This window comes from Phocoena sinus, chromosome 12 (genome assembly GCF_008692025.1).
Source record: "Phocoena sinus isolate mPhoSin1 chromosome 12, mPhoSin1.pri, whole genome shotgun sequence".
Classification (NCBI taxonomy): Eukaryota; Metazoa; Chordata; class Mammalia; order Artiodactyla; family Phocoenidae; genus Phocoena; species Phocoena sinus.
The window spans coordinates 80,531,311-80,555,537 of NC_045774.1; the positions used below are offsets into that span (position 1 = coordinate 80,531,311).

The window sequence follows — 24,227 nt, forward strand, 5'->3', positions numbered from 1 at the left end:
CCCAGCCGCCCCACGGCATGTGGGATCTTCCCAGACTGGGGCACGAACCCGTGTCCCCAGCATCGGCAGGCGGACTCGCAACCACTGCGCCACCAGGGAAGCCGTTTTATTTTTTTATTTTAAAGTTTTTTTTTTTTTGATGTGGACCATTTTAAAAGTCTTTGTTACAATATTGCTTCTGTTTTATGTTTTTTTTGGCCTCAAGGCATGTGGGACCTTAGCTCCCCGACCAGGCATCAAACCCGCACCCCCTGCATTGGAAGGCGAAGTGTTAACGACTGGACCGTTAGGGAAGTCCCTGACAAAATATTTGAAAACAATCAGTAATAAAATTAAAACTCTTGGTTGGCTATTAGGTAACTTCATAATTCAAGGCCGTGGTGGTTTAAGTTAGCATAGGTCTCTATCTTCATCTTCCCTCCCTCCCCCCTCAACCAATGATTTGACAGATGCTTAGTGTTTATTTCCTCTTTTTAATTTTTGTGTTCCTGTTGAAATGAACTTTAGTATATGCCCAGCTTTTCAAACTACCAGGCAATGTGGTCTGTGGTGGGTGTTGGAAATCACAAGGCCGACCGCTGCTGGAGGCTATTATCATTGTTGGGGGATTTCTATGAAGTAACTGTACTGAGTAAGGTTACATTTTTAGCTGATTTTTCCTAGATGTCGTAGTCTGTAGTGCTTCTGGCTGGCAGCACCAGGAGGTAGGCTGTTTTGAAATATTCCTTTAAGTGAGATAATTTTGTATAGTCCTTATTTTTTAAATAATTCAGTTGGCTGCACAGCGCGGCTTGCGGGATCTTAGTTCCCTGACCAGAGATCCAGCCCAGGCCCACTGCAGTGGAAGTGCAGAGTCCTAACCACGGGACCGCCAGGGAATTCCCGACAAAGTCCTTAGCTGCAGGCTGAGATTTTTTTCTCAGGTTTAGTTTTAGTTCCACCATATCTCTCTTTGATGAACACTGCCCAAACTTATATTAATAGTATTAGAGCACCTGAAAGAGCATAAATCAAAGAGTTTATAACTATTTTTTCAGATACACAAAAAGCAGTTATAATCTCTCCTATTCATAAATTAATGACAAAGCTATAATAACCTAATAAGATTAACAGGTGCTAAATAGAAATACATCTTGGAGCAGAGCCGTCGCCTTGACGACGTGCTGGGATGGCTGCGAGGACCCCGCTGCTCGTGGCTCGCTGGCCCCAGGAGTGGGATTTGGGGGGACGTTCCTAGCAGCTGTCGAAACCATTTGTTTCGGGGCTCCTCCCTGTTTGTCCCCTGCCGATGTTCGCTTTTCCTTGGTGGAACGGAAAGATGCCTCCAAACGAGCTGACGAGCTCCAAGACCGAGTCCACCGGTGTGCACCCGGCAAACTACTTTTTTGAGCATGAAGTGCTATTTGGGCATTTTGCCAGTTGGTTCTGACATGTGTCTGACATCGAGGGCCGTTTGTGTTGGGAAGTGCACTTAGAGGAAGCTAGCTTGATGAAATACTGTTTTCAGAATTCTGACCCCGAGAGAACAAAAATATGCCTAGGAGAAAGCTTGAAGTTAACTCTTATCATGTCCTTAAAATACAAAGCCCGCTTTGCCTGAGACTTCAGCCTTGGGTTAATTAGTGGAACTTCAGAAGATGTTTGGGTTTATTAAACACGTATCTTGTACCACATTAAAGAGAAATTATGCTATGAGAAAGATGTTAAGTTTTTAGAGGTTATGGAATATGTTCATAAGTTTGCCAGTCAGTAAATGCTGGTATAACAGTTCAATTACTTGTTTCTTCATTTTGCTAAGGCTTTTAAGGGTTAAAAATTGTAATATGTAATTAAAGCTACTAAAAATGATAAGGGAAGCATTTCACTGTGTAAAGCAAGTAGGATATGTGTCGTCGGCAAGGGAAGGTATAAAGAATGGAGTTGGGGCTTCCCTGGTGGCGCAGTGGTTGAGAGTCTGCCTGCCGATGCAGGGGACACAGGTTCGTGCCCCGGTCCGGGAGGATCCCACATGCCGTGGAGCGGCTGGGCCCATGAGCCATGGCCGCTGAGCCTGCGCGTCTGGAGCCTGTGCTCCGCAACAGGAGAGGCCACAACAGTGAGAGGCCTGCGTACCGCAAAAAAAAAAAAAAAAAAACGCAAAAGAAAAAAAAAAATGGAGTTTTAAAAAAAAATTTATTTATTTTACTTATTTTTATTTTTGGCTGCATTGTGTCTTTCTTACTGTGCATGGGCTTTCTCTAGTTGCCGCGAGCAGGGGCTACTCTTGGTTGCGGTGTGCGGGCTTCTCATTGTGGTGGTTTTTCTTGTTGCAGAGCACGGGCTCTAGGTGCACGGGCTTCAGTAGTTGTGGCACACGGGCTCAGTAGTTGTGGCTCGCGGGCTCTAGAGCGCAGGCTCAGTAGTTGTGGCACACGGGCTCAGTAGTTGTGGCTCGCGGGCTCTAGAGTGCAGGCTCAGTAGTTGTGGCGTATGGGCTTAGTTGCTCCGCGGCATGTGGGATCTTCCCAGACCAGGGCTTGAACCTGTGTCCCCTGCATTGGCAGGCGGATTCTTAGCCACTGCGCCACCAAGGAAGCCCAAGAATGGAGATATTTTTGTTGAGGAAAAATGATGGTAATAATTTTGTCCTAGAGCTGTTTGTTTCTGGATGGGGCAAACTAAGGGACAAATCATATGGATATAAAAAGTGATAAAACGTTTGTGAAAAAAGGGAACTTTGAGAAAAGAATTTTGTACATTGTCAGGAGCGATTAAGATTAGATTGGATTCAATTAGGTAAATAAACTTTGTTACTAATAGTAAGCTAAAAAAAAAACACATCTTATCTCCTATCTGTACTCTTGTATTGATTAAAAGTCTTCTAAGAATAGAAAGCTATAACTGCCTATCTTCAAGTTTGTCTGTATTACATAAATGTTGATCAGTTTTGGGCAGTCTATCCATAGCTGCCTGTCTTTGCTGAGTGGTCTTCACAAATCTGAGCAGATTGATGATGGCAGCAGGTGTCACTCCAGGTATACGACTGGCAGCCCCAATCTAGGAATTAAAAACCACAAGAGAAACATGAATAAGCTATGTCAATTATAAGCAAATCTATTTTCCTCCTGCTAACAATCTGTATGTTACAGTTTATGAAATATTTTTAAGACTATTATCTTAATGTATCTTCAAAATAACTCAGAAAGTAGATAAAAGAAATGTGGTTATTATTAATATCTTCATTTTACAAAGGGAAACTGAGGCTCACAGACATTAAGATGAGTTGTCCGAGATCTTGTAACTAACAGATGGTAGAGCACCTAACCTTTTCTCTTCATTAAACTAATCTAACGTCACTAGTAGTGTGTTGGCTAGCACTCTATAATTCATCTCAGTAATAGTTCTGTGGTGTATTTTTACAGTGAAATGTATGAATTATTCACTCCAAGTGGTATAAAGACCTCATATCAGTTCAGGTCTGTTTTGCCACCAAATGAGTCTGTAGCAGGCATTTGTCAGAGCTTTTTGTACTTTAGAGTTTTGGATAAGAGGTGAACTCCGATGACCAGTTCTGTGCGATCCAATTTTCTGTGATAGTGTAAATTTTCTATAACATTTGCACAGTAAAAATGCACTGTCCAGTATGGTAGCCAATAGCCTATTGTAGCTCCTGAGCACTTGAAATGTGGCTAGTAGGACTGAAGGGTTGAATTTTTAATTTAATTTTCATTAATGTCAATGGTCGCATTTGGCTAACGGCTATCGTACCGGGCAGTGCAGCCCAGTGAGTATCCACAGAAACATAACCCGATATGAATGGGATACAGTTATAAAACTTAGAGCCTCTCCGCCCACTTTCCACAATGACTTTTACTAAGAACACCATGTTAGGTTCATGAACACCATGAAATCACTCCTCCCTTTAAAAACTATTTTTTAAAAAAATTTTTGCGGACTATGGTTTTGTTAAGTGCCCCTTTATTTTTATGAACCATTACCAAAACCAAAACAAACACAACCCACTGCCCATTAAACTATGATGCATCATCAATTTTTAAGATACAGCCCAGTTTCAGAGATGTTAAAATGTGTGTCTCAGAATCAGGAAATACAGCCTACCAGTCTTTAAATATTTGTTGTTACAAGTCCAATATTATATACTATAAAGTTTTTACCAGATGTTTACAGCTGGGTGCACATGCACTCACGCAAATGCAAAACACACGTAGACACACACACACAAGCAGGAGCATGGGGTGGGGGGTCTCTTTGGCCCCCTTATTCCTCCTAGTGGCTCCCAACACACCACTATGGAATCCCTAGGGCGGGGATCCAAGTAGTGATTTGAAAACTACTGATATATATTCTATTTTAACCTAAAGTAGTTTCTTTTAAGTCATGCATATATACAAGTTTGCACTGACAGTTTAGCGCAAGGTTGGGACTAGAGGATAATTATAATCAACCCAATTCTTAACTTCCAGTTACTTATTTAGACTAAGCTTTTTCATCTCATAAAAACATACTGACATCTGTCATACAAAGAGAATATGAAAATAAGAGATTAAGCTTTTTATGATGAAATAAAAGTTATGTGGCCACTGTAAATCCAGGTTTTAAAAATTAAAGCTCTGGCTCTTTATAAACCGTTCCTATCCACTGCCTGTTTTCTTACCGTCTGTGGGCGACTGAAATGTAGCTTCTCTCGAACTTCATGGGACAAAGACACATCCCTGAGGGTCAAATAATCTAGGTCTTTTGGCAGTTGGAGAGCTTCATCTCGTTGAACTTCCTTTATTTCTTGTTGCTGATGGAACAATACTGATTCATATGTGGCTGGTGAACAAAATTAATTATGATATGCAGATTACATTAACAACTTACATTTTTAGTTTTTTACAATTTACAGAGAGCTTTTGCATACATGATCTCAGTACCATGAGACAGGTGGGGTAGGTGTTCCCTTTCACAGATGAGGACACTGAGGCTAAAATAAAGAGAGGGAGTATCTTGCGTATTAACTACAACATTCTGTATGGTAGTTTATTCCATGTCCTTTTCATTTCAAAAATCTAGAAAATTAAAAGTAAAAAAAGAAATTGCTTTCCTTCTCAGTACAAATTTTGGTGGAACGTTTACTTCAATAGGCCGTAGGTTTGAATTTTAAGTCCTAAAGATGTTTCTCCAAGGGCTTCCCTGGTGGCGCAGTGGTTAAGAATCCGCCTGCCAATGCAGGGGACACGGGTTCGAGCCCTGGTCCGGGAAGATCCCACATGTCGTGGAGCAACTAAGCCCGTGAGCCACAACTACTGATCCTGTGCTCTAGAGCCCGCGAGCCACAACTACTGAAGCCCATGCGCCTACAGCCCGTGCTCCGCAACAAGAGGAGCCACCGCAATGAGAAGGCCGCACACCGCAACTAAGAGTAGCCCCCGCTCGCCACAACTAGAGAAAGCCCGCATGCAGCAACAAAGACCCAACACAGCCATAAATAAATAAATAAATATTTTTTAAAAAGATGTTTCTCCAAGAAGATGGTTTTCTAAATTATGTCCATATAAAGCTATAATTTAAAAAAGTAGATCTTCTTAGGTGATAACATAATTTAAATAATTTAACTAAGGTGTTATTCAGAAGTCAGGAAGATAATTCAGCAATTATTTTGTAATTAAAGCATTCTGTTCTTAGAAAAGTAAATCCAAAACCTGTTTTAAAACCTAAATTGAGGTGGTCATTCTGTCCTGTTTAAGAAAGCAAGTCTTCCCTAAAGGTTCTGGCAAGTATCTGCTTCCATCACTCGACTGGCAGCCAGAAAATCTCAGCTCTGAGCCTGGCTCTGCCAGTAAACTACCCTCTAACTATGGACACATCTTTATCCTTCTGGGCCTCAGCTGCTTTATCTAGAAATGTTAAGGGATGACCCGGAGGACTTATGATGGTCTTTATGACAACAAAGGATAGTTGCGAGGTGCATAGGCCTCATAGTCAGACATGCTAGGTTCAAATCCCAGCTCTGCCACTCACCATTTGTGTGATGCTGGGCAAGTTATCACTCACTTATCTCTAAAATGAAGACATGATGCTAATAGCTATCTTTCATAGGACACTTTCAAGTATCAAATGAAATAATGCATGTGATAAATACAATATATAACAAATTAGTACAACAAATTGGAATGAAATTTTACGACTCATGAATAGACTCTTTATAGGATCACAGAATATAAATGAAGAGGTAATGTATATGTTAAAGATATATTTAATCTTTCAAATATGTATACAGCAAAACATGAGAGAGAACTATAAAAAAGAATCAAACTAATTTCTGCCTCGCAGTTTCTTGAAGAAACTTGTCTAGTGGAGGATCCAGGCAGTGATTTGAAAACCACTGATATGTGTTACTTTTTAACTTAGTGTAGTTTCTTTTAAGCCATGGATAGAAATCAGAGTCTTTATATATGCCAGAGTCTTTAAAGAACAAGGCAAAACAGTAGCTACTCCGTGGCTGAAGTCAGGGTTTCCTATAAACAAGTTAAAGATAATTATTCTGGATGATTTATTGGACAAAACAAAACTGCAAACCAAGTTTAAAGTATAACAGCCAGATGCTAACAGCCTAAATGTTCAATAAAGTAATTTTTACTCAATAGAAAGGTCATGGTGTTGAGATAAAAGGTTAACAATATTTCTTACACATTAGCAAATGACTAGGGTCTGGTCATTTGGAAGAATGATAGGTAGAGCTTGGGTCATCCTATATATGCAGCCAAAGTATAGCAAGGTGACAGACCTCTCTGGCACTGAAAGAAAATTATCACTGCTAGAAGGAATGCAGCTTTCTTACCACCTTCGCTGGTCCCCAAGGAGCTTAAAGTCCTTTCCTGTTTGAACAATCCATCATTATCCTGCTTTTCCTACCCTTCTCCCCCATCTCATTCTGTTCCCTGCCTTTTTCTCCACATAATTTTCCACTGGAGGAAAAAAATCTATCACAATGCAGAAGCTAATGTTATTCTCAGTATTTGTTTATCTTTGAAATTTTTTTTTTTTTTTTTTTTTTTCCCGGTTCGTGGGCCTCTCACTGCTGTGGCCTCTCCCGTTGCGGAGCACAGGCTCCAGACGTGCAGGCTCAGTGGCCATGACTCACGGGCCCAGCCGCTCTGCAGCATGTGGGATCTTCCCGGACCGGGGCACGAACCCATGTCCCCTGCATCAGCAGGCGGACTCTCAACCACTGTGCCACAGGGAAGCCCTTGAAATTTTTTTAAATAAAGGAAAACTTTAAAAGAATTCAGTGCAACTCCAAAAGTCACATGTGACCTTGATGGTCAATATATTGACGAAGAGTATGAGAGCACACCAAATGTTATAATAATGTACAAGGGCAGACCGTGGATTTCTTTGCCTGATACAAAGTAAGTATTTGTTAATGGAAGAGTATTTCAATATATTGTCAAAGCCAAAGATAGCATTATTTTTCTCATTATTAGAACATTAAAATGGGGAAAATGTAGGGACTACCCTGGTGGTCCAGTGGGTAAGACACTGCACTCCCAATGCAGGGGGCCCGGGTTCGATCCCTGGTTGGGGAACTAGATCCCGCGTGCATGCCGCAACTTAGAGTTTGCATGCTGCAACTGAAGAATTCCACATGCTGCAACTAGAGATCCCGCATGCCACAACTAAGACCTGGTGCAGCCAAAATAAGTGAATTAATAATAAATAAATTAATAAATATAAAAAAATAATAAAGATTACTTTCTTACAACAGGCAAGTTTACAAGTCTGGAACACACCTTGATCATGTTTGCATTAGATCTTATAATTTAGCAGCAGGGTGGAGGAGGGAAAAAAAATCTAAAGAAAAAGGGTGGGGGGAATGTTAAAAAAAAAAGTTCAAAAGAAAAAAAAAGGGTTTTTTTTGTTGTTTTTTTTTTAAAGGAGAGCTCTACAGTAGCACTTCCCAAACATGAAATATACACACAAATCATGTAGGGATCTTGTTAAAAGGCAGATGCTCACTCAGTGGGTCTGGGGTGGAGCCTGAGATTTTGCATCCCTAGCATGCTCCCACATGTTGCAATGCTATCTGGGAACCCCACTCTGAGTGGTTAGAGCCTAAGATGATGCTGGTCCTATGGTAATAAAGGCTCCTCTTGACACAGAGCTCTTTGTGGATCTGCCATCCATTCACAATTTGCACGAAAGGGAAGGAGAACATACAGACATCCTAAGTAAAAAAGTATTTTCTACCTTCTATTTTCAGTCTTTCGGCTAGCTCTCTACATTTGGTGTACTTCCTCAAGGGCTCTGGAACAGCCTTGGCCAACAACTCTATGTCAACTTCCTCATACTTCAGGACATCGAGAGCTCTACAAATACATAAAAGTTTCATTAACACAGGGGTCCATATTATATCAAGCAGATTAAGAACAAGATACCCTGAGAATAATACAAATCTCAGAATAAATAATGTCAATATATTTCTAATTCTTCCCAAGTACACTGAGCAAATGCAGCAGCAACTGCAACACAGTAGGACCTCAAGAAGATCAGCGTGTGATTCTCCTCAACTCCCTTCCTTTATCACGAGGGATAAGTTGCTGGTAGCACTGCAATAATCTACTTGTCCTCCCTTCCTTGTAAGGACAGAATATCCTCTGATAACAAGGGTTTGATTGAACTCCGTAAGAATTTACATCTAAGTCACATTAAGCCCACGTCCTGTGAGTGTGTTTGCACGTGTGCTCGGAACCAGCTGAAGATCTCCTGGCTTGCTCTCAAAGACTGCAAAATATCCACAGTTTCCTTCTCATTTTGTTTGGTTCTCACAAGGCCTCACTGATCTGTACAGTTTCCCTTAATTTTATTTTTGTTTACGTTGATCTTTCCCTCTTTTAATAGATTGCTTTTTTGACCAACTCTGTCCACCCCAAACCAATTAAACCAATTAATTATCGTAGCTCTGCCCATCCTTGGGTCCCAAGTTCTTCCAGGCCTCCCAGATGCCTTCTTTACAGCTCATCCTATCACCAGGGTCATGCGTCACCACCCTCCACAGATGCCTGACTCATCTCTTCCTCAGACGGCCTAGGAAAGGCTAGACCCTCTCTCCACAAGGAGCTGTCAACTTTGTTGCGCTCCACGAGATGAATTATGTCAACTAATTTCAGAGGCCTCATCGGATAAGCTAGAATGAAACCAAATAACCCTAAACTCCAAAAGGAAAGGGGTTGTCCTTTCAGAAATGATAGAACATGCTGGAACACACCTCCTAACGACTAACCGAAAAAACAGCTACCATGGAATCTTGCAGGATAGTGACCTCAAAGAAAAGCCTGTGACCATTTAACTTTTAAAAAGGTTTTAAATAATTTGTTTATAAGGCTTGGAGCTGTTTGCAGGCCCAAACTTCAAGACCAGCTTTGAATGAAGCCTAAGCCTCAGAGTGTAGAGGTCTGGCACAGAAGGACAAGCTAGCACACTTCCATAGAACACAACAGACAGCTTCTGCGCTACCTGGCAGGTCTATGCGTTTCCCTGTAATCATGACAGGAGATGTGTATGCACATGCACCTGTGGATCTCTCATGTCAAAATGCCAGCTTGAAGTCCAGTTCAACTTCTCAGGCCGGCACAGAGCCCACCACGTGTGCCGTAGATGCAACACATGTCCTTTGCCCAAGTTTCTATCTTTTTAGCTTTACATATCTAGGAACTGATAAAGTGGGTTCTTTTAGGGAGGCGGAACCCTAGACTATAAATATTCTGCTGAAATCAAATGAGGCCCGGTCACTGTCACCGCTTCCTTCTGAAATGAAAGACACCTGAATAAACAAGGAAAGCATTTGGCCAAATTACTGTTTTTTAAAAAAATCACCTTAACAAAATGGCTACTCATGGGATTAGTTAGGTAAAAACATAAAACTGACAGCCTCCTTTTTCATATTTTTATTCATCAATTCGCACTTTAAACTGTGTTGAAAAAAATCACTTCCCATGCTCTCACTATGACCTCAATCCACGCTAGTCACATTGAATGTAAATTCTAATTATACAAAATTTGAAATAGTGCAATATTTGATCTAAACAAAGCATAATGTTATAAATTCTTTTGCGAAGTTTGAAATAATGTGAACCCTCTTAAATTTACACAAACAAACAGCTGGACAACTGAGCGAATTATAAAACTATGTTTATACTACTACCATCTCCCGGTCCCACTTAGCTGGTAAACAAATACATCCAGCACCCTTATTTGTGAACCAGGCTGTCTTTCCTGTGAATGAGATCCCCTGGTTTGGGTGACTACTATACAGGTTATTTACTACTTACTGTTACTATAACTAAAAACCTGCTTACTATCCTCTAACCATGGTGCCAGTGCTTTGGGACATTCCCGTGAAAATGAAAATCTGGGAACAGAAATTGTAAACGATAAAACACTGTGATGACGTGAAAGCCAAACAAAGACATGCTATGTCTGGCTGTTAGTTAAGGGGAGAGCACTTGGAAAGATTAGAGATAATAAAAAGTAGCATTAAAATGGGTATACCTTTAAGTCCACAGAATCCCTCACAAGGAAAACAGGAGTTAGAAATAAAGGTAAACTATAAAGGAAAAACATATGGGAGACACAGTTGCAAGATCAAGCCGGCATGTGTGCTTCTAAGATACGATGATTGTAGATTATGCCTTCTGAGCATCCCACACCCCCGATTAGCTTACATTTTTTAAATGGGAAAAAGCAGTGGTGAAAGATGCAGATTTTGAATTATGCAAGGTTTTTAGGAACATACCTCTGAAGCAAAAAAGCTCTATATTAATGCCCTTTAGACTCAGAGTCCATATAACCAGAATGGTAAAAACAAGGACAAAACCCTAAAATGTAGCAAGGGACTCTTCAATTAAGTCCAAAGAATTTATAACACTATGCTTAATCAAAGTTTCCCTGCTATACCTCACAGGCAAGATGAGACCACTCCAATTGCTCCCTACCTAAAAAAGAAAGCAGATCACTCTATTTCTTGGTTTGTACCCCCTAAATCTTAGGCAAGCCAGAACTCAGTGGGAGCCACAGAGAAATTAAATAAAAAATGAAAATAATTTAGAATCGTATATACTGTCATTAATGAATAAAGAGATAAGTTACATCTAAAGGATCCTGAAAAGAAGCAAATGTAATAGCGGCATTCTTTTAAAACGTGCAGGTAGGGAATTTATAGGTAATATCTCTCTGAAATGATTTCATTTTTCTTTAAAAAGTAAGAAAGGCGCTTCCCTGGTGGCGCAGTGGTTGAGAGTCCGCCTGCCGATGCAGGGGACACGGGTTCATGCCCCGGTCCGGGAAGATCCCACATGCCGCGGAGCAGCTGGGCCCGTGAGCCATGGCCGCTGAGCCTGTGCTCCGCAATGGGAGAGGCCACAACGCTGAGAGGCCCGCGTACCGCAAAAAAAAAAAAAAAAAAAAAAAGTAAGAAAGGTCTACATTAAAAATGCATACCTGAGAGGTAGACTTTTACCAATACTTATAGAAGCCTCTGGGATTAAGTTTTTCCATTTAGAACTTGGAAACTCAATGGATTTTAGCACAGAAATGCCTTCTTCTAAAGAAGACTTCATCCAAGTAGCTCTTTCATATCGTTGTTGGGACACACAACCAGCTTCCTTGTACCCTAGAAGAGGGAGGGAGAGACTATAATGAAAGAGGTCTTAAAGGAGAGGAAATCTGGTTGCAAGACTCAGTGAAGAGTTACCTCGGAACGTGAGCCTGCTGTCGGCGTTATCAGGACGCAGTGACAAGCGGAACTCAGCTCGGCTGGTAAACATGCGGTAAGGTTCGTTGGTACCCAGCGTGGTGAGGTCATCAATCAAGACTCCTATGTAGCCTTCTGTTCGGCTAATGACAAAAGGAGGCTTGTGTCTGACCCGAAGACTTGCATTGATTCCAGCTATCACACCCTACAAGAGGACTGAAATGTTTAAAAGGCCATTATGAACTGAACAAAGAGCTATCCTATTCAGATACTACCTGGAAAAAATGGCTCAGGAAGTGAGAAAGCAGGCCCTGCCCAGCAGGGATAGAACAAAGACAGAAAATGTGGTCCATATTCAGAAACAGAATATGGGTAATGTACCAGTTTAGAATGCTATGATTCATTGTTTTAAAAAATATCTAATATTCCTAATAAACCTAGGTGGGCTAAACTTTTTTTTAAAAATCCACTTGTAAGACTTTTTTTAGCCTTTTCCTACTTACAAGTAACAATGACATAACTTTCTGCTTAAAAAGGAATAATAAGGCTTCCCTGGTGGCACAGTGGTTGAGAGTCCGCCTGCCGACGCAGGGGACGCGGGTTCGTGCCCCGGTCCGGGAAGATCCCACATGCCGCGGAGCGGCTGGGCCCGTGAGCCATGGCTGCTGTGCCTGCGCGTCTGGAGCCTGTGCTCCACAACGGGAGAGGCCACAACAGTGAGAGGCCCGTGTACCGAAAAAAAAAAAAAAAAAAAGGAATAACAATAGGGTAATTTTCAATAAAGTTAGTTTAAAAGAACTAAATTTTCTTTTTTTTAAATTTCAGAAGCAATATAATAAATCTAATCAAAATATGCTATTGGATCTAGGAGCTCAGAAAAGAGTAATAAAGGCAGTGGTTTTAAAATCCTATTGTATACTCTGAAACAGAATAAGTCTTCTATTGTAGTTCTGAGTTGTCTCTAAGCTCTATACAGCTATCTTAACAGACATCAAGAGGAGGAACACCAGTTAAATAGTCCTTTTCTGTTCAGTAACATCTGAACAACCTCTTACTTGAGCTGCAGCTTCCTCATAACCAGTAGTGCCATTTATCTGTCCAGCAAAGAAGAGCCGCTGCACCAAATGAGTCTCGAGAGAAGGAGTGATCTGACGGGGGTCCAAGTAATCATACTGAACACCATAGCCTGGCCAAAGAATAAATGGTAAAAAAATAATAAAAACAGTGCTGGATTTGCCTCAAGGTAGAGATGCAAAGATTATCATTAAATGCTCTTTAAAAACGAAGACTATTTTAAATGCACAGATGTTGGGCTTTGTGTGCTGAGGCTCTAAGCAATCATGACTGTGGCTAAGATCTCCTCACCATCTGCTAAGCAGTGCTGAGCTCAAACTGAAGGGCAGCCGGCATTCTCTTTACCTGGCTGAATCATTTTAGCTTTCTCCAAGCCTCTGATGCACGTGATCATTTTCTCTTGTAATTCAGCTGGCAGTGTCACAGATAACCCCTGCGGGTAGATGAGATCAGAATCCATTCCTTCAGGTTCCAACCAAACCTGATGCAGACGGTTTGGAAAACGCAAAACCTTTGATTCAATGGAGGGACAGTATCTAGAAAAGGACATTGAAATTTAAAAATTTAATGAAACAAACAAAAGAGGGTTGACATTGTTCCTTACAGTAATTGAGCACTGATATTTTGTCCTTACCGGGGTCCTTTTGCAGTTTCCTTAACGTGACAGTTAAGGTGAAGGTTCTCAAGGACAATCTCATCCACTTGAGGGTTGGTGTGAGTCAAGTGACATGGCAGCTGATCTTCTGGCTAAAACACAGGAACTAGTTACAACATGTTTTGCCTCTCTATTATTTTGCCTCTCATTCAAATAAATGCCACACATGATATGCACTTACTTTTATAGATATTAAATCTATGCATAATGCCAAATGCTAATGGTGAAGTATGCTTGTTAAAAACAACCCAAAAGATGAACCTAAATTTACGCAAGCCTCCAGATCAACAGTTTACGGGAAATGCAGAGGATTCAGGAACACGTTTAAGGCACCAGAGGGTTGAAATCAGACAAATCTAGAATGTAGGAAACTTCAGAAAAGAAATGACTCGGTTTCTTCCACATATAAATGTAAAAAAAAAAAAAAAAAAAAGAGGGGAACTATTATAAGACATATTATCCAAAGTCCAAAGTCATTTCGTTCTTGGTTCAAATAAAACAACTGTAAAAAAAAAACATTTTAAATAAACATTTAAAAACAACTATAAAAACTAGGGAAAACTGAGCACTGAATATCAGATGATGTTAAGAAATTATGTTCTGCTATGTGTGATAATAGTACTGTGTCGATTTTTACAAAGTCCTTATTTGTTAAAGACATGTACCAAAGTGTATCTGAGTGAAATGATGTGATGTCTGGGATTGTTGCTTTAAAACTAAGCAAGAACAAAGTATTGAGGAAAGTGAACCAGGAATGTCAAAACAGGGAATTCCTTAGTGGTCCAGTGGTTAGGACTCCACACTGCCACTGCAGGAGGCACGGGTTCAATACCCGGTCAGGGAACTGAGATCCCACAAGCTGTGTGGCGTGGCCAAAAGTAAAATATAAAACTAAAAAACAAAAAATTTGGGCCTCCCTGGTGGCGCAGTGGTTGAGAGTCTGCCTGCCGATGCAGGGGACACGGGTTCGTGCCCCGGTCCAGGAAGATCCCACATGCCGCGGAGCAGCTAGGCTAGGCCCGTGAGCCATGGCCGCTGAGCCTGCGCGTCCGGAGCCTGTGCTCCTCAACGGGAGAGGCCACAACAGTGAGAGGCCCGCGTAATGCAAAAACAAAAACAAAAACAACAACAACAAAAAAGTTTAAAAATATACACACTAGGAAAGTATCATCATGATTTACATTTTACCAAAGTGAAAATATAAAAGTCACTTGCTCAAAATAACAACACTTGGAGCCACTCATCAGGGTAACACTCATCAGAAACTAGGACTGTCAAATATTAGCCCTTAATTCTAAACACACAATATACATTGTTTTGTGTTTTAAATTCAAAGGATAGGTAGAAGTAGCCTGTATCTTCAAAAGTATCAGTGCCATTAAAGACTGAGGAACTGGGACTTCCCTGGCGGCACAGTGGTTAAGAATCCGCCTGCCAGTGCAGGGGACATGGGTTCGAGCCCTGTTCCGGGAAGATCCCACATGCCGCGGAGCAACTAAGTCTGTGCGCCACTACTGAACCTGCGCTCTAGAGCCCATGAGCCACAACTACTGAAGCCCGCGTGCCAAGAGCCCGTGCTCCACAAGAGAAGCCACCGCAATGTGAAGCCCGTGCACTGCAACGAAGAGCAGCCCTTGCTCGCTGCAACTAAAGAAAACCTGTGTGCAGCAGCGAAGACCCAACGCAGACAAAGATAAATGAATAAATAAATAGATTTAAAAAAAAGACTGAGGAACTGTTCCAGATTAAAGAGAAATGACAATTAAATGCAATATGTGATCCTAGATTGGAAAAAAAAAATGTTGGGACAAAAAAAGTACTGGGACAATCAACAAAATCTATGGATTTTATATTAGATAACAGCACTGTGTCAATGTTAAATTCCCCAAATTTCATCACTGCATTGAGGTTATAAAAGAGGATGTCTATTAAAAAAAAAGAGGATGTCTTTGAGCTTAGTTGAGATGCAGACTGAAGCATTTCGAGGTAAAGAGTCATCATCTCTGTAACTTTTAAATGTTTCTGGAAAAGAAAAAAGAGTAAAAATAAATGTGGGCGGCTCCCCTGGTGGCGCAGTGGTTAAGAATCCGCCTGCCGATGCAGGGGACACGGGTTCGTGCCCCGGTCCGGGAAGATCCCACATGCCGCGGAGCAACTCAGCCCGTGCGCCACAACTACTGAGCTCGCGCACCCTAGAGCCCGTGCTCTGCAACGAGAAGCCACCGCAATGAGAAACCCGCACACCTCAACAAAGAGTAGCCCCCGCTTGCCGCAACTAGAGAAAGCCCGTGCGCAGCAACAAAGACCCAACGCAACCAAAAATAAATAAATTTAAAATAAATGTGTGTATATTACTGTTTTATACATTAAATATATACATGTATCTATGTCTCTATATATGGAGAGAGGGCAAAATATTAACAATGGGTGAATTTCAATGGTTTATAGGAGTTCACAGTCTTACAACTTTTCTGAAACTATTTCAAAAAGTTTAAATAGGCAAAGTTATCAAAGTAATGAAATTTAAGAATTTATGGGGAAATACCCAAGTAGCCAAATCAGCTAATCCTTTTAAAGATCCCTTTTTTGCACACTAATAGTGAAGAAAAGTGAATTGCTATCAAAAAAAGAAAAAAGAAAAAAAAGGTTAGTCTATATCCTCTGTTTAAAGCCAGATTTTCATAAATGATCTCACCTTGATCCACACTGTCTCATTGATAAAGCTGAACGGTATGGATGGATTATCTGGTGTCTGCTTGTTTAGAATGCTGAAATTAATGGATTCTTTGGCGATCCGGGGCGGAGTCCCAGTCTTCAATCTTCCCACCACAAACCCCAACTTCTCCAGAGTCTGAGCCAACCCTATGGAAGGCTGATCCCCTAAACGTCCTGCTGGATGCATCTCCAATCCAATCACAATCATGCCTCTCAGAAACGTCCCAGTAGTTAGAACCACACTCTCCGCATACACTGTACTTCCATCCACTAAAGGACAGGAAACAAAATAAAACTCAGGTTCTAATTGTTACCATGGATCAAATTGGAACGTGACTATTTTGTAGTAAAACTACGGAAAAATTTTGTCTTTAGAAACTTGAAAAAGATTTTAAATCAGTAAGAAGCCTATATGTTATCAATCTCAAGAATCCGAGAGAGCTGGGATGGAGAGCATAATGTATTCTCACCGATACACATGTTCCTAAAACCTTGTCAGCACTGAATAGTCTCAGGTAATTTTTCTTTTTTCTTTTTTTTTTTTTACAAGCTGTTAATGAAAATAAGCCTTATTACATCGAGTAATAAATAAAAAGATGCAAACAGTTCCATTTTCTTCCAGATGTTTGGATCAACTTACAGGAAAGGGAGAACTGAAATCTACATACAGTCTCAGAAAAAATTTCGGGATCCTTGTTAGGTTTGGTTTGGGAGGTTGCTCTTTCTTCTGTATTTATAACTTGTGCTTTTTTTTTTTTTTTTTTTTTTTTTTTTTTGCGGTACGCGGGCCTCTCACTGTTGTGGCCTCTCCCGCTGCGGAGCACAGGCTCCGGGCACGCAGGCTCAGCGGCCATGGTTCACGGGCCTAGCCGCTCCGCGGCATGTGGGATCTTCCCGGACCGGGGCACGAACCCGCGTCCCCTGAATCGGCAGGCGGACTCTCAACCACTGCGCCACCAGGGAAGCCCTCAGGTTGAGTCTTTTGACAAGACCATTTAGGTGGTTCTGGCTTCTAAAATTGACTTCAAAGCACTAATAGTCATGCAAATGCTTAAGCAAAAAAGAAATTACATTAAGCAGAATCTACAGTGTATGGGAAACGAGGGGACCAGCTACTAGTTAAGTGTGCTGTCAAGTCCGCACTACAAAAAAACCCCCTTCAAGTTGTATCAGCTTACGAAAAGGAACAAAGAACAATGCGGGTAACATAAATGTATTCAAAAGAGGAGAACGAGACACTGGTATCTTGGAGGCAAACTAGTTTGCTGTAAGACAGGTAATTTTTACGTGCCTCTTTTGAATCAATGCTTTGAGAAACAACAACAAACACCTGGGTAGTTCCTCACTATTTAAAATGTAACTCCCCATTGGGCTTCCCCGGTGGCGCAGTGGTTGAGAGTCCGCCTGCCGATGCAGGGGACACGGGTTCGGGACACGGGTTTGTGCCCCGGTCCGGGAAGATCCCACATGCCACGGAGAGGCTGGGCCCGTGAGCCATGGCCGCTGGGCCTGCGCATCCGGAGCCTGTGCTCTGCAACGGGAGAGGCCACAGCAGTGAGCGGCCCGCGTACCGCAAAAAAAAAAAAAAAAAAAAGATGTTAAAATGTAACTCCCCAACAACCACAAAATCTTTCCTCAATCTTACAGGCTGTAGATTCGGAGCCTGGTGAACCATGGGAGGGGCGGGGGGGGAGGAGAAACAAAACTGTTACCATTTTTAAAACAAAGTTTCATCCTAACGGGAGAGGAACTACTGTAACTTCTCCTCTCGGAAGAAGACAGAAAACCTTGCAGGCTCACGAGGCAGCTAGGACCCGGCCTTCCGTTCCGTTTCTGCCAAGCACTCCCGCACCAACCCTCGTGCGTGGATGATGCCACGTTTCAGGCTCTCCATCGCGCTCCAGCTGCCCGCGGAGAGGGGTCCGACCTCTCTCCCCAGCTCTGCGATGATGGCCAGCAGCTCCGCATATTTGCTCTGGGGCACCTGGCTCTTCCCAGTTTCCTGGGCGTAGCCCAGAGATGGCGGCCCGTAGTCACTCAGCAGCTAGCGGTACTGGGAAGACGTCGCCATACTGGTGGAGGGCGGGTGGACGCCCCCAGAGGCGCTGACGGAGGCGGCGGGCATGTGCGCGGTCAAGTTCGGGCTGTGAGACATGCCCCCCAAGCGGCGGGACACGGCGGGGCGCAGCGGGGCCCGGCCCCGGCGTCCGCGCACCCGCCCAGCTCCCACACACTTTTCGTTGTTCTCAGTTAATTTTTTAAATTAATTAATTTTAGACTTCTGGTTAAATATGACAGACCACCTCACATGATTTCTTCTCCCTCTTGAAACTCCAAGAAAATGAAATAAAGGGGCAAAAAAGATATAAAACCACAGGACAAGTAATGGGAAAGAATTTGTCAAAAGATGAGAAATTTCAAAATATTTTCAGAAGATAGAAAGTGGTTGCAGTGGGGAGGGAGTTTGGGATTAACATATTCACACTACATATAAACTAGATAATAGATAATCAACAAGGACCTACTGTATAGTATAGCACATGGAACTCTACTCAATATTCTGTAATAACCTTCAGGGGAAAAGAATCTGAAAAAGAATGGGTATATGTATAACTGAATCACTTTGCTTTACCCCTAAAACTAACACAATATTGTAAATCAACTATACTCCAATATAAAACTAAATTTAAAAAAAGTGGTTGGAAGAGTGATAACTGATTTAGCAGAGGGGAGGAGACCTTAACTCAAGAACCTCAGGAGAACATACTGATGACAATGAAGCAACTTGCCGTGCAAAGGCTCAGAAACTGGAGGACTGAATATAAGAAATGTAGGAATGAAGCTAGGGGGTGGAAAATGAGGGAAAGAGTTGAAATCTGCATATGAAGGTTTGCCTGCAGACAGATCTACCTTACACTAATCAAACAATATAGTCATCAAATCTGGAGGGGAAAGGACGCAGGGGAGAGAAGGGGAAATGAAAATAAAACTAGTAACTGTTCAACAGAGGGAAGTCAGTAAACACTGACAGAAGAAAGAGAAGATTAAGTATATTATACAAAATCATAGTTACTAAGGTAATACACAGAACAAAAACATGAACTTTTAAGAAAGAAACATAGCTCCCTAAAGCAAAGAAAACCAAACACAGGATTGAGTGGTTGGAGAAAAAAAAAAAAGTACAGAATAGTGTGTACAATATGCCACTGCTATGTGTGTTGGGGGGAAATATAAACACACACACAGAAAGATCACACCAGAGACGAGCAATACTCCCGAGGAAGGAAACTGGCTGCCTGGGGCACAAGATGAGAGTCCACCTTTTCATTCTACCTTCTTTCATCTCCTTTAAACCGTTTACCATTATATGTATTCCCCATTCAAAAAAAAACGAATAAATGTATAATAAAAATCAATTTTAAAATAGGGAAAATAAGTTAATCTCTGTATTTTAAATGATTGACATTCTTCAGCACAGCCCCTCCTACCATTTTGTTCCTAGAATGCTAGCAGGCGCCAACAGTCCGGTCCCCTGGCAGAAGATGGATTCTTCGCCTGAGGACTAAGAGACACAGATGTTTGGGAGTTCCCAACAAAAAGGCCAGTTCAATCCCTAATCACCAGACTGTAGAGTTGCCCAAGCAATACAATTAACTGTGCACACACAAATCTTCCCATCACTGTTTAAGTGGTTAAGTCTGTAGAGGGAGATAACAGAAATTGTTTTTACATACAAATTTAAATTCTGTTTGATTTTTGTAAAAATTACAGGCATGTGTTATTTTAATTTAAAAATTAATACAAAGCTCAAATAAAAAACATATATAAGAATCCTGTAAAATATAAATTTAAAGTCAGAAATAAGAAACACCAGTAGGAAAATACAGAGTTACGCAGGCTATAGAGTCCCAAAATAAGTGGTACAGAATGTGAGCCTCGTTGTCAGAATGAAAGGAGAAGTATGATTTTTTATAGTTTTCCTCATGTATGAACAGAAGACACAACAATTTCCTAGAATAAGCAAAACCTCTCCATACTCTGCTCAAAATCAATTTCTCACATGGAGTTTGATACTATTATTATCATCTATAAGCAGTACATACCCAAAACAACACCACTGACGCGATATTTCCCAGTGTGCTCAGGCTCTGGTTCTGTAAGAATGAGATCTTCTACAGCTCCCTCCTGAACAGTAAGCAGCGGTGTATTTAGGATTTCTTTCTGTCAAAACAGAAAGCAAGCTGAAACATAACAGTTAAACAATCACTACAATCTTTCCTGTTTTCATGCCCTGTTCTTACCTGCATGTTCTGTTTATAAAGTTTCCTATCAATTTGAGCTCTCAGACCCCAAACAGCTGGTCCCTTGCGCCGGTTTAGTACTTTGTAATGTACACCAGACTGGTCACAGATTCGAGAACACAGGCCATCCAAGGCATCAACTTCTCTCATTAAATGCCCCTTTCCAATGCCACCAAAGGAAGGATTACAGGACATCTGACCTAAAGAGAACAGACATAAACAAAATAAATATATTAGTATCTTGCATATAGTGAGTCTTGATAAAATAAAAGAACTTGAAGCAAACAATAAAAATGCTGGAGTTCCAACAGGATGCAAGAGTTACTCAGGGTGGGACTTCCTGGTGGCACAGCGGTTAAGAATCCCCCTGCATTCGAGCCCTGGTCTGGGAAGATCCCACATGCCGCAGAGCAACTAAGTCCGGGCACCACAACTACTGAGCCTGTGCTCCAGGGCCTGCAAGGCACAACTACTGAAGCCCGCGGCGTCTAGAGCCGTGCTCTGCAACAAGAGAAGCCACCACAACGAGAAGCCCGTGCACCACAACGAGGAGTAGCCCCCACTCTCTGCAACTGGAGAAGGCCTGCGCGCAGCAGCAAAGACCCAACACAGCCAAAAATAAATAAAATTTTAAAAAGAGAAAAAGTTATGCAGGGCATCCTGGAAGACAAACCATTGTTGAAAGTTTCTTTTGAATCTTTCCCGTGTACACATTCATTATGTTGCCTTTTCTTCTTCCTTTTCAATGTGACCTTGAAATTCTTACCTCAGGAAACCTTCCTAAATCAAGCATAATTTTAAGAAGTCCCTTTGCACTGGTTCACAGTTATAATCAAGTATGTCTTCCATAAATGCCATCTGCTGTTTTCTTTATGCTTATTTTGCAGAAATAATTAAATTATAAGCTTCCTGAAAGTAGAATTCACATTTTATACCTTCTCTTTAAATCCCCCAAGTCTTATGGGAGGTACAGAGTGGGAAAGCTACGTCAACAATCTGCTGATCCGCTGTGGCCAGCTACAAGCCCTCCAAAAGTTTTCATGGTCTCCAGAGGGAGGCTGAATCGTGCTGTGATTAGGAGCACGGGTTAGGAGTGAGCAAGAGATCTGGCTCAGTTCCTAGATTTACCACTTATAAGCTCCATGTGTTCTTGGCAAGTTATCTAATATTCTGTACCTCAGCGTCCCTACTCTAAAATCAGGGATGACAGCTGCAGTAGATTATTTCCCTCCTTCCTTTGACACAGAATCACTATTTACTTAGGTAAACACTATTCCCTATGAGGCATTGTTTGGGCAGTATGACCTAAATTCAGTTTAGGGGTAAACCTTTATTGATCTAAAGTAATCATGGTAATCCTACTTGCCAGTGTCTGATTTAGTGTCAGAAGACTTTTCTCTTTTGTCATGAATGCCAAAAAATAGTTTGTCGAAAAGCATTATGTTCCAGGTCAGTATAAAAGATTTTCTGTCTCTGACTTCATTATTTGCAGATGACATGATTGAATTGAAAGAGGACAATTCCTGCATTCTGTATTCTTACGGAAGTTCAACTTTCTCAGCCAAAGCTATCTTTCTGAGGACAGAAATACTTGATACTCTACTACATCCAATTACCTTAAAAAAATGAGACTTTGATTTTAAGATAGAATTGTCATTTATTAAGCTCATCTATTAATATAAGAGTTATTAAAATATCTCTGAAATCTATTTATTTAAAAAGAACCTTTAGGTCATATTATATTGGTATAAATACAATGGGTATTTTTATAGGATATTAATGACTACTTAATGAATATGGGTCTTGATGGGAATTCCTTTACCCTTGACAGAACTACATTGCTTATACTACTTAATGATCATCTTAGTTCAATACTTTTTTGTTCATTAGATTTTTTAAATTGTTATTCCTGGTTTTTACCCGGGTAATCATACAGCCTCTCTCCAAAAGAATCGCTGTTAACAGTGCATATTTCTCCACAGTTATGAGCTGAATGGTTGTTTTAAAAAGTATTTCACTACACAAAGCACAGTTAACATTTCAGTTACTATTCACTCTTAAGCAAAATGCAAGAGGAAAGACATAGGCATGCATAATTTACAGGATAATGTCCTAGCTAGTATCTAAGATGATGCTAGAGAGGAGTCTTGTTTAAATTATGGCCGTCCAACCACAGCCTGTAAGTGCATAAAAGCACTGTCGGGTCGTCCTAAGCACAAAACTGGGGAATAAACATTCAGTAGGAATACAGAATGCAATAAAAAAGTACCCTCATTCTTCAAAAGGGCTTCACAAAATCTCGAGAAAAACACAATGGTCATTTAATAAACGAGTACTAATAATTTTAATTCACTTTTTAAAAAAATTAATTTATTTATTTATACATTTTTATTTTTCGCTGCGTTGGGTCTTGGTTGCTGCGCATGGATGGGCTTTCTCTAGTTGCGGTGCGCGGGCTTCTCACTGCGGTGGCTTCTCTTGTTGCGGAGCACAGGCTCTAGGCGCGGGGGCTTCAGTAGTTGTGGCTCACGGGCTCCAGAAGGCAGGATCAGTGGCACTTGGGCTCAGTAGTTGTGGCTCACGGGCTTAGTTGCTCCGCGGCATGTGGGATCTTAGACCCAGACCAGGGATCCAACAGTGTCCCCTGCATGGGCAGGCAGATTTTTAACCACTGCGCCACCAGGGAAGTCCTAATTCACTCTCTAACCAAAGCAACAAGCTAGTAAAGGGCAAATGACAACAATGAAATAAGGTATCAGCCAGTATTCCTACAGTTTGCCCTTTTCTCAAGGCACCCCCTCTCCCCAACCCCCAGCCCCCCGCACCCTCCCCACTAATTACTTTTCAGCAGCAGCGCGATCCACGGTCCACAGAATAGCCCCTAGTCTTAGAGCTCTGGCCCGGGCCCGCTTGATCTGCGAAACACAAATCAGGCTAAAACCACAGTCGGCAGGATTCTCACCAGCCTTAAGGGAGGGAAAAGGTTGCCCACATCCCAGGCACTGGGAGGGGGCGGAGGAGGACACTGGCTGCTTGCGTCCTGGGCATGCCCCACACCGCGCTACTCACCGATGGTGTCCACTCGGTGCGTGAGCAGCAGAGTCCGGGAACCGCACCGAGCGGCGGCGGCAGCGGCTTCGGTCCCCGCATGTCCTCCGCCGATGACTACCACGTCGAAGTGCGGAGTCCAGGGCGCCGCGCTGTCACCGCTGAACCGGGAAGACGGATGGTGCTGTTTGGTGAGTGAAGCCGCGACCCAGCGACCACAGCCTCGGAAGGAGAACATGGTTGGAGAAAGGCCGAGTGTTTAACTCTGAGCCTGACACGAGCGAGGGGCAAACATCTAGGAGAAGAAAGTTTTCAGGAAGCAGCCATCTTTGTTCTGATGTCACAGCGTAGCGCGTCTACGTCCAGCGTCGCCGCTGATTGGCAGTTTGGCGAAACTTTACTGATGAAACAAGACCCGGCAGCTGTGCAGGTGGTCAGCGAGGTGTGTGCCTCCTTTCTTGGTCGGCGCACGCTGTTTGATTCCATACGGTTCTGGACTGGGGGGACTCCTACTCAGTCATCTTTTGTCCTTTTCAGCGAATTGCTGCCCTGATCACCAGGTGGCCACCTACAAACAAGAATTTGAATGACTGCTTTATCAGATTCTTTGAAATTTCTGGGGCAGCTATCACCTTGACTTCTGTTTAATGAAGACTGGAGTCTGAATAGGAATCGATTTCAAAGGCCTTCAAATGTATCT

The 24,227-nt window shown here is 41.9% G+C and overlaps 1 protein-coding gene and 1 pseudogene across 1 annotated transcript; both read right to left on the minus strand.

Annotated features, from left to right (window-relative positions):
- Window positions 1-2,750: 2,750 nt before the first annotated feature.
- MTO1 (mitochondrial tRNA translation optimization 1) lies at window positions 2,751-23,881 on the minus strand. Its single transcript, XM_032651711.1, has 12 exons — window positions 23,549-23,881; window positions 20,480-20,679; window positions 20,282-20,399; window positions 16,159-16,448; window positions 13,443-13,555; window positions 13,154-13,344; window positions 12,790-12,920; window positions 11,735-11,939; window positions 11,482-11,653; window positions 8,233-8,351; window positions 4,655-4,815; window positions 2,751-3,036 (listed from the first exon to the last, which is right to left on the minus strand). Exons 1-12 carry the CDS (start codon window positions 23,763-23,765, stop codon window positions 2,875-2,877), a joined length of 2,079 nt encoding a protein of 692 aa, XP_032507602.1. The 5' UTR covers window positions 23,766-23,881; the 3' UTR covers window positions 2,751-2,874.
- Window positions 17,796-19,655, minus strand: LOC116763669 (annotated as a pseudogene).
- Window positions 23,882-24,227: the final 346 nt, after the last annotated feature.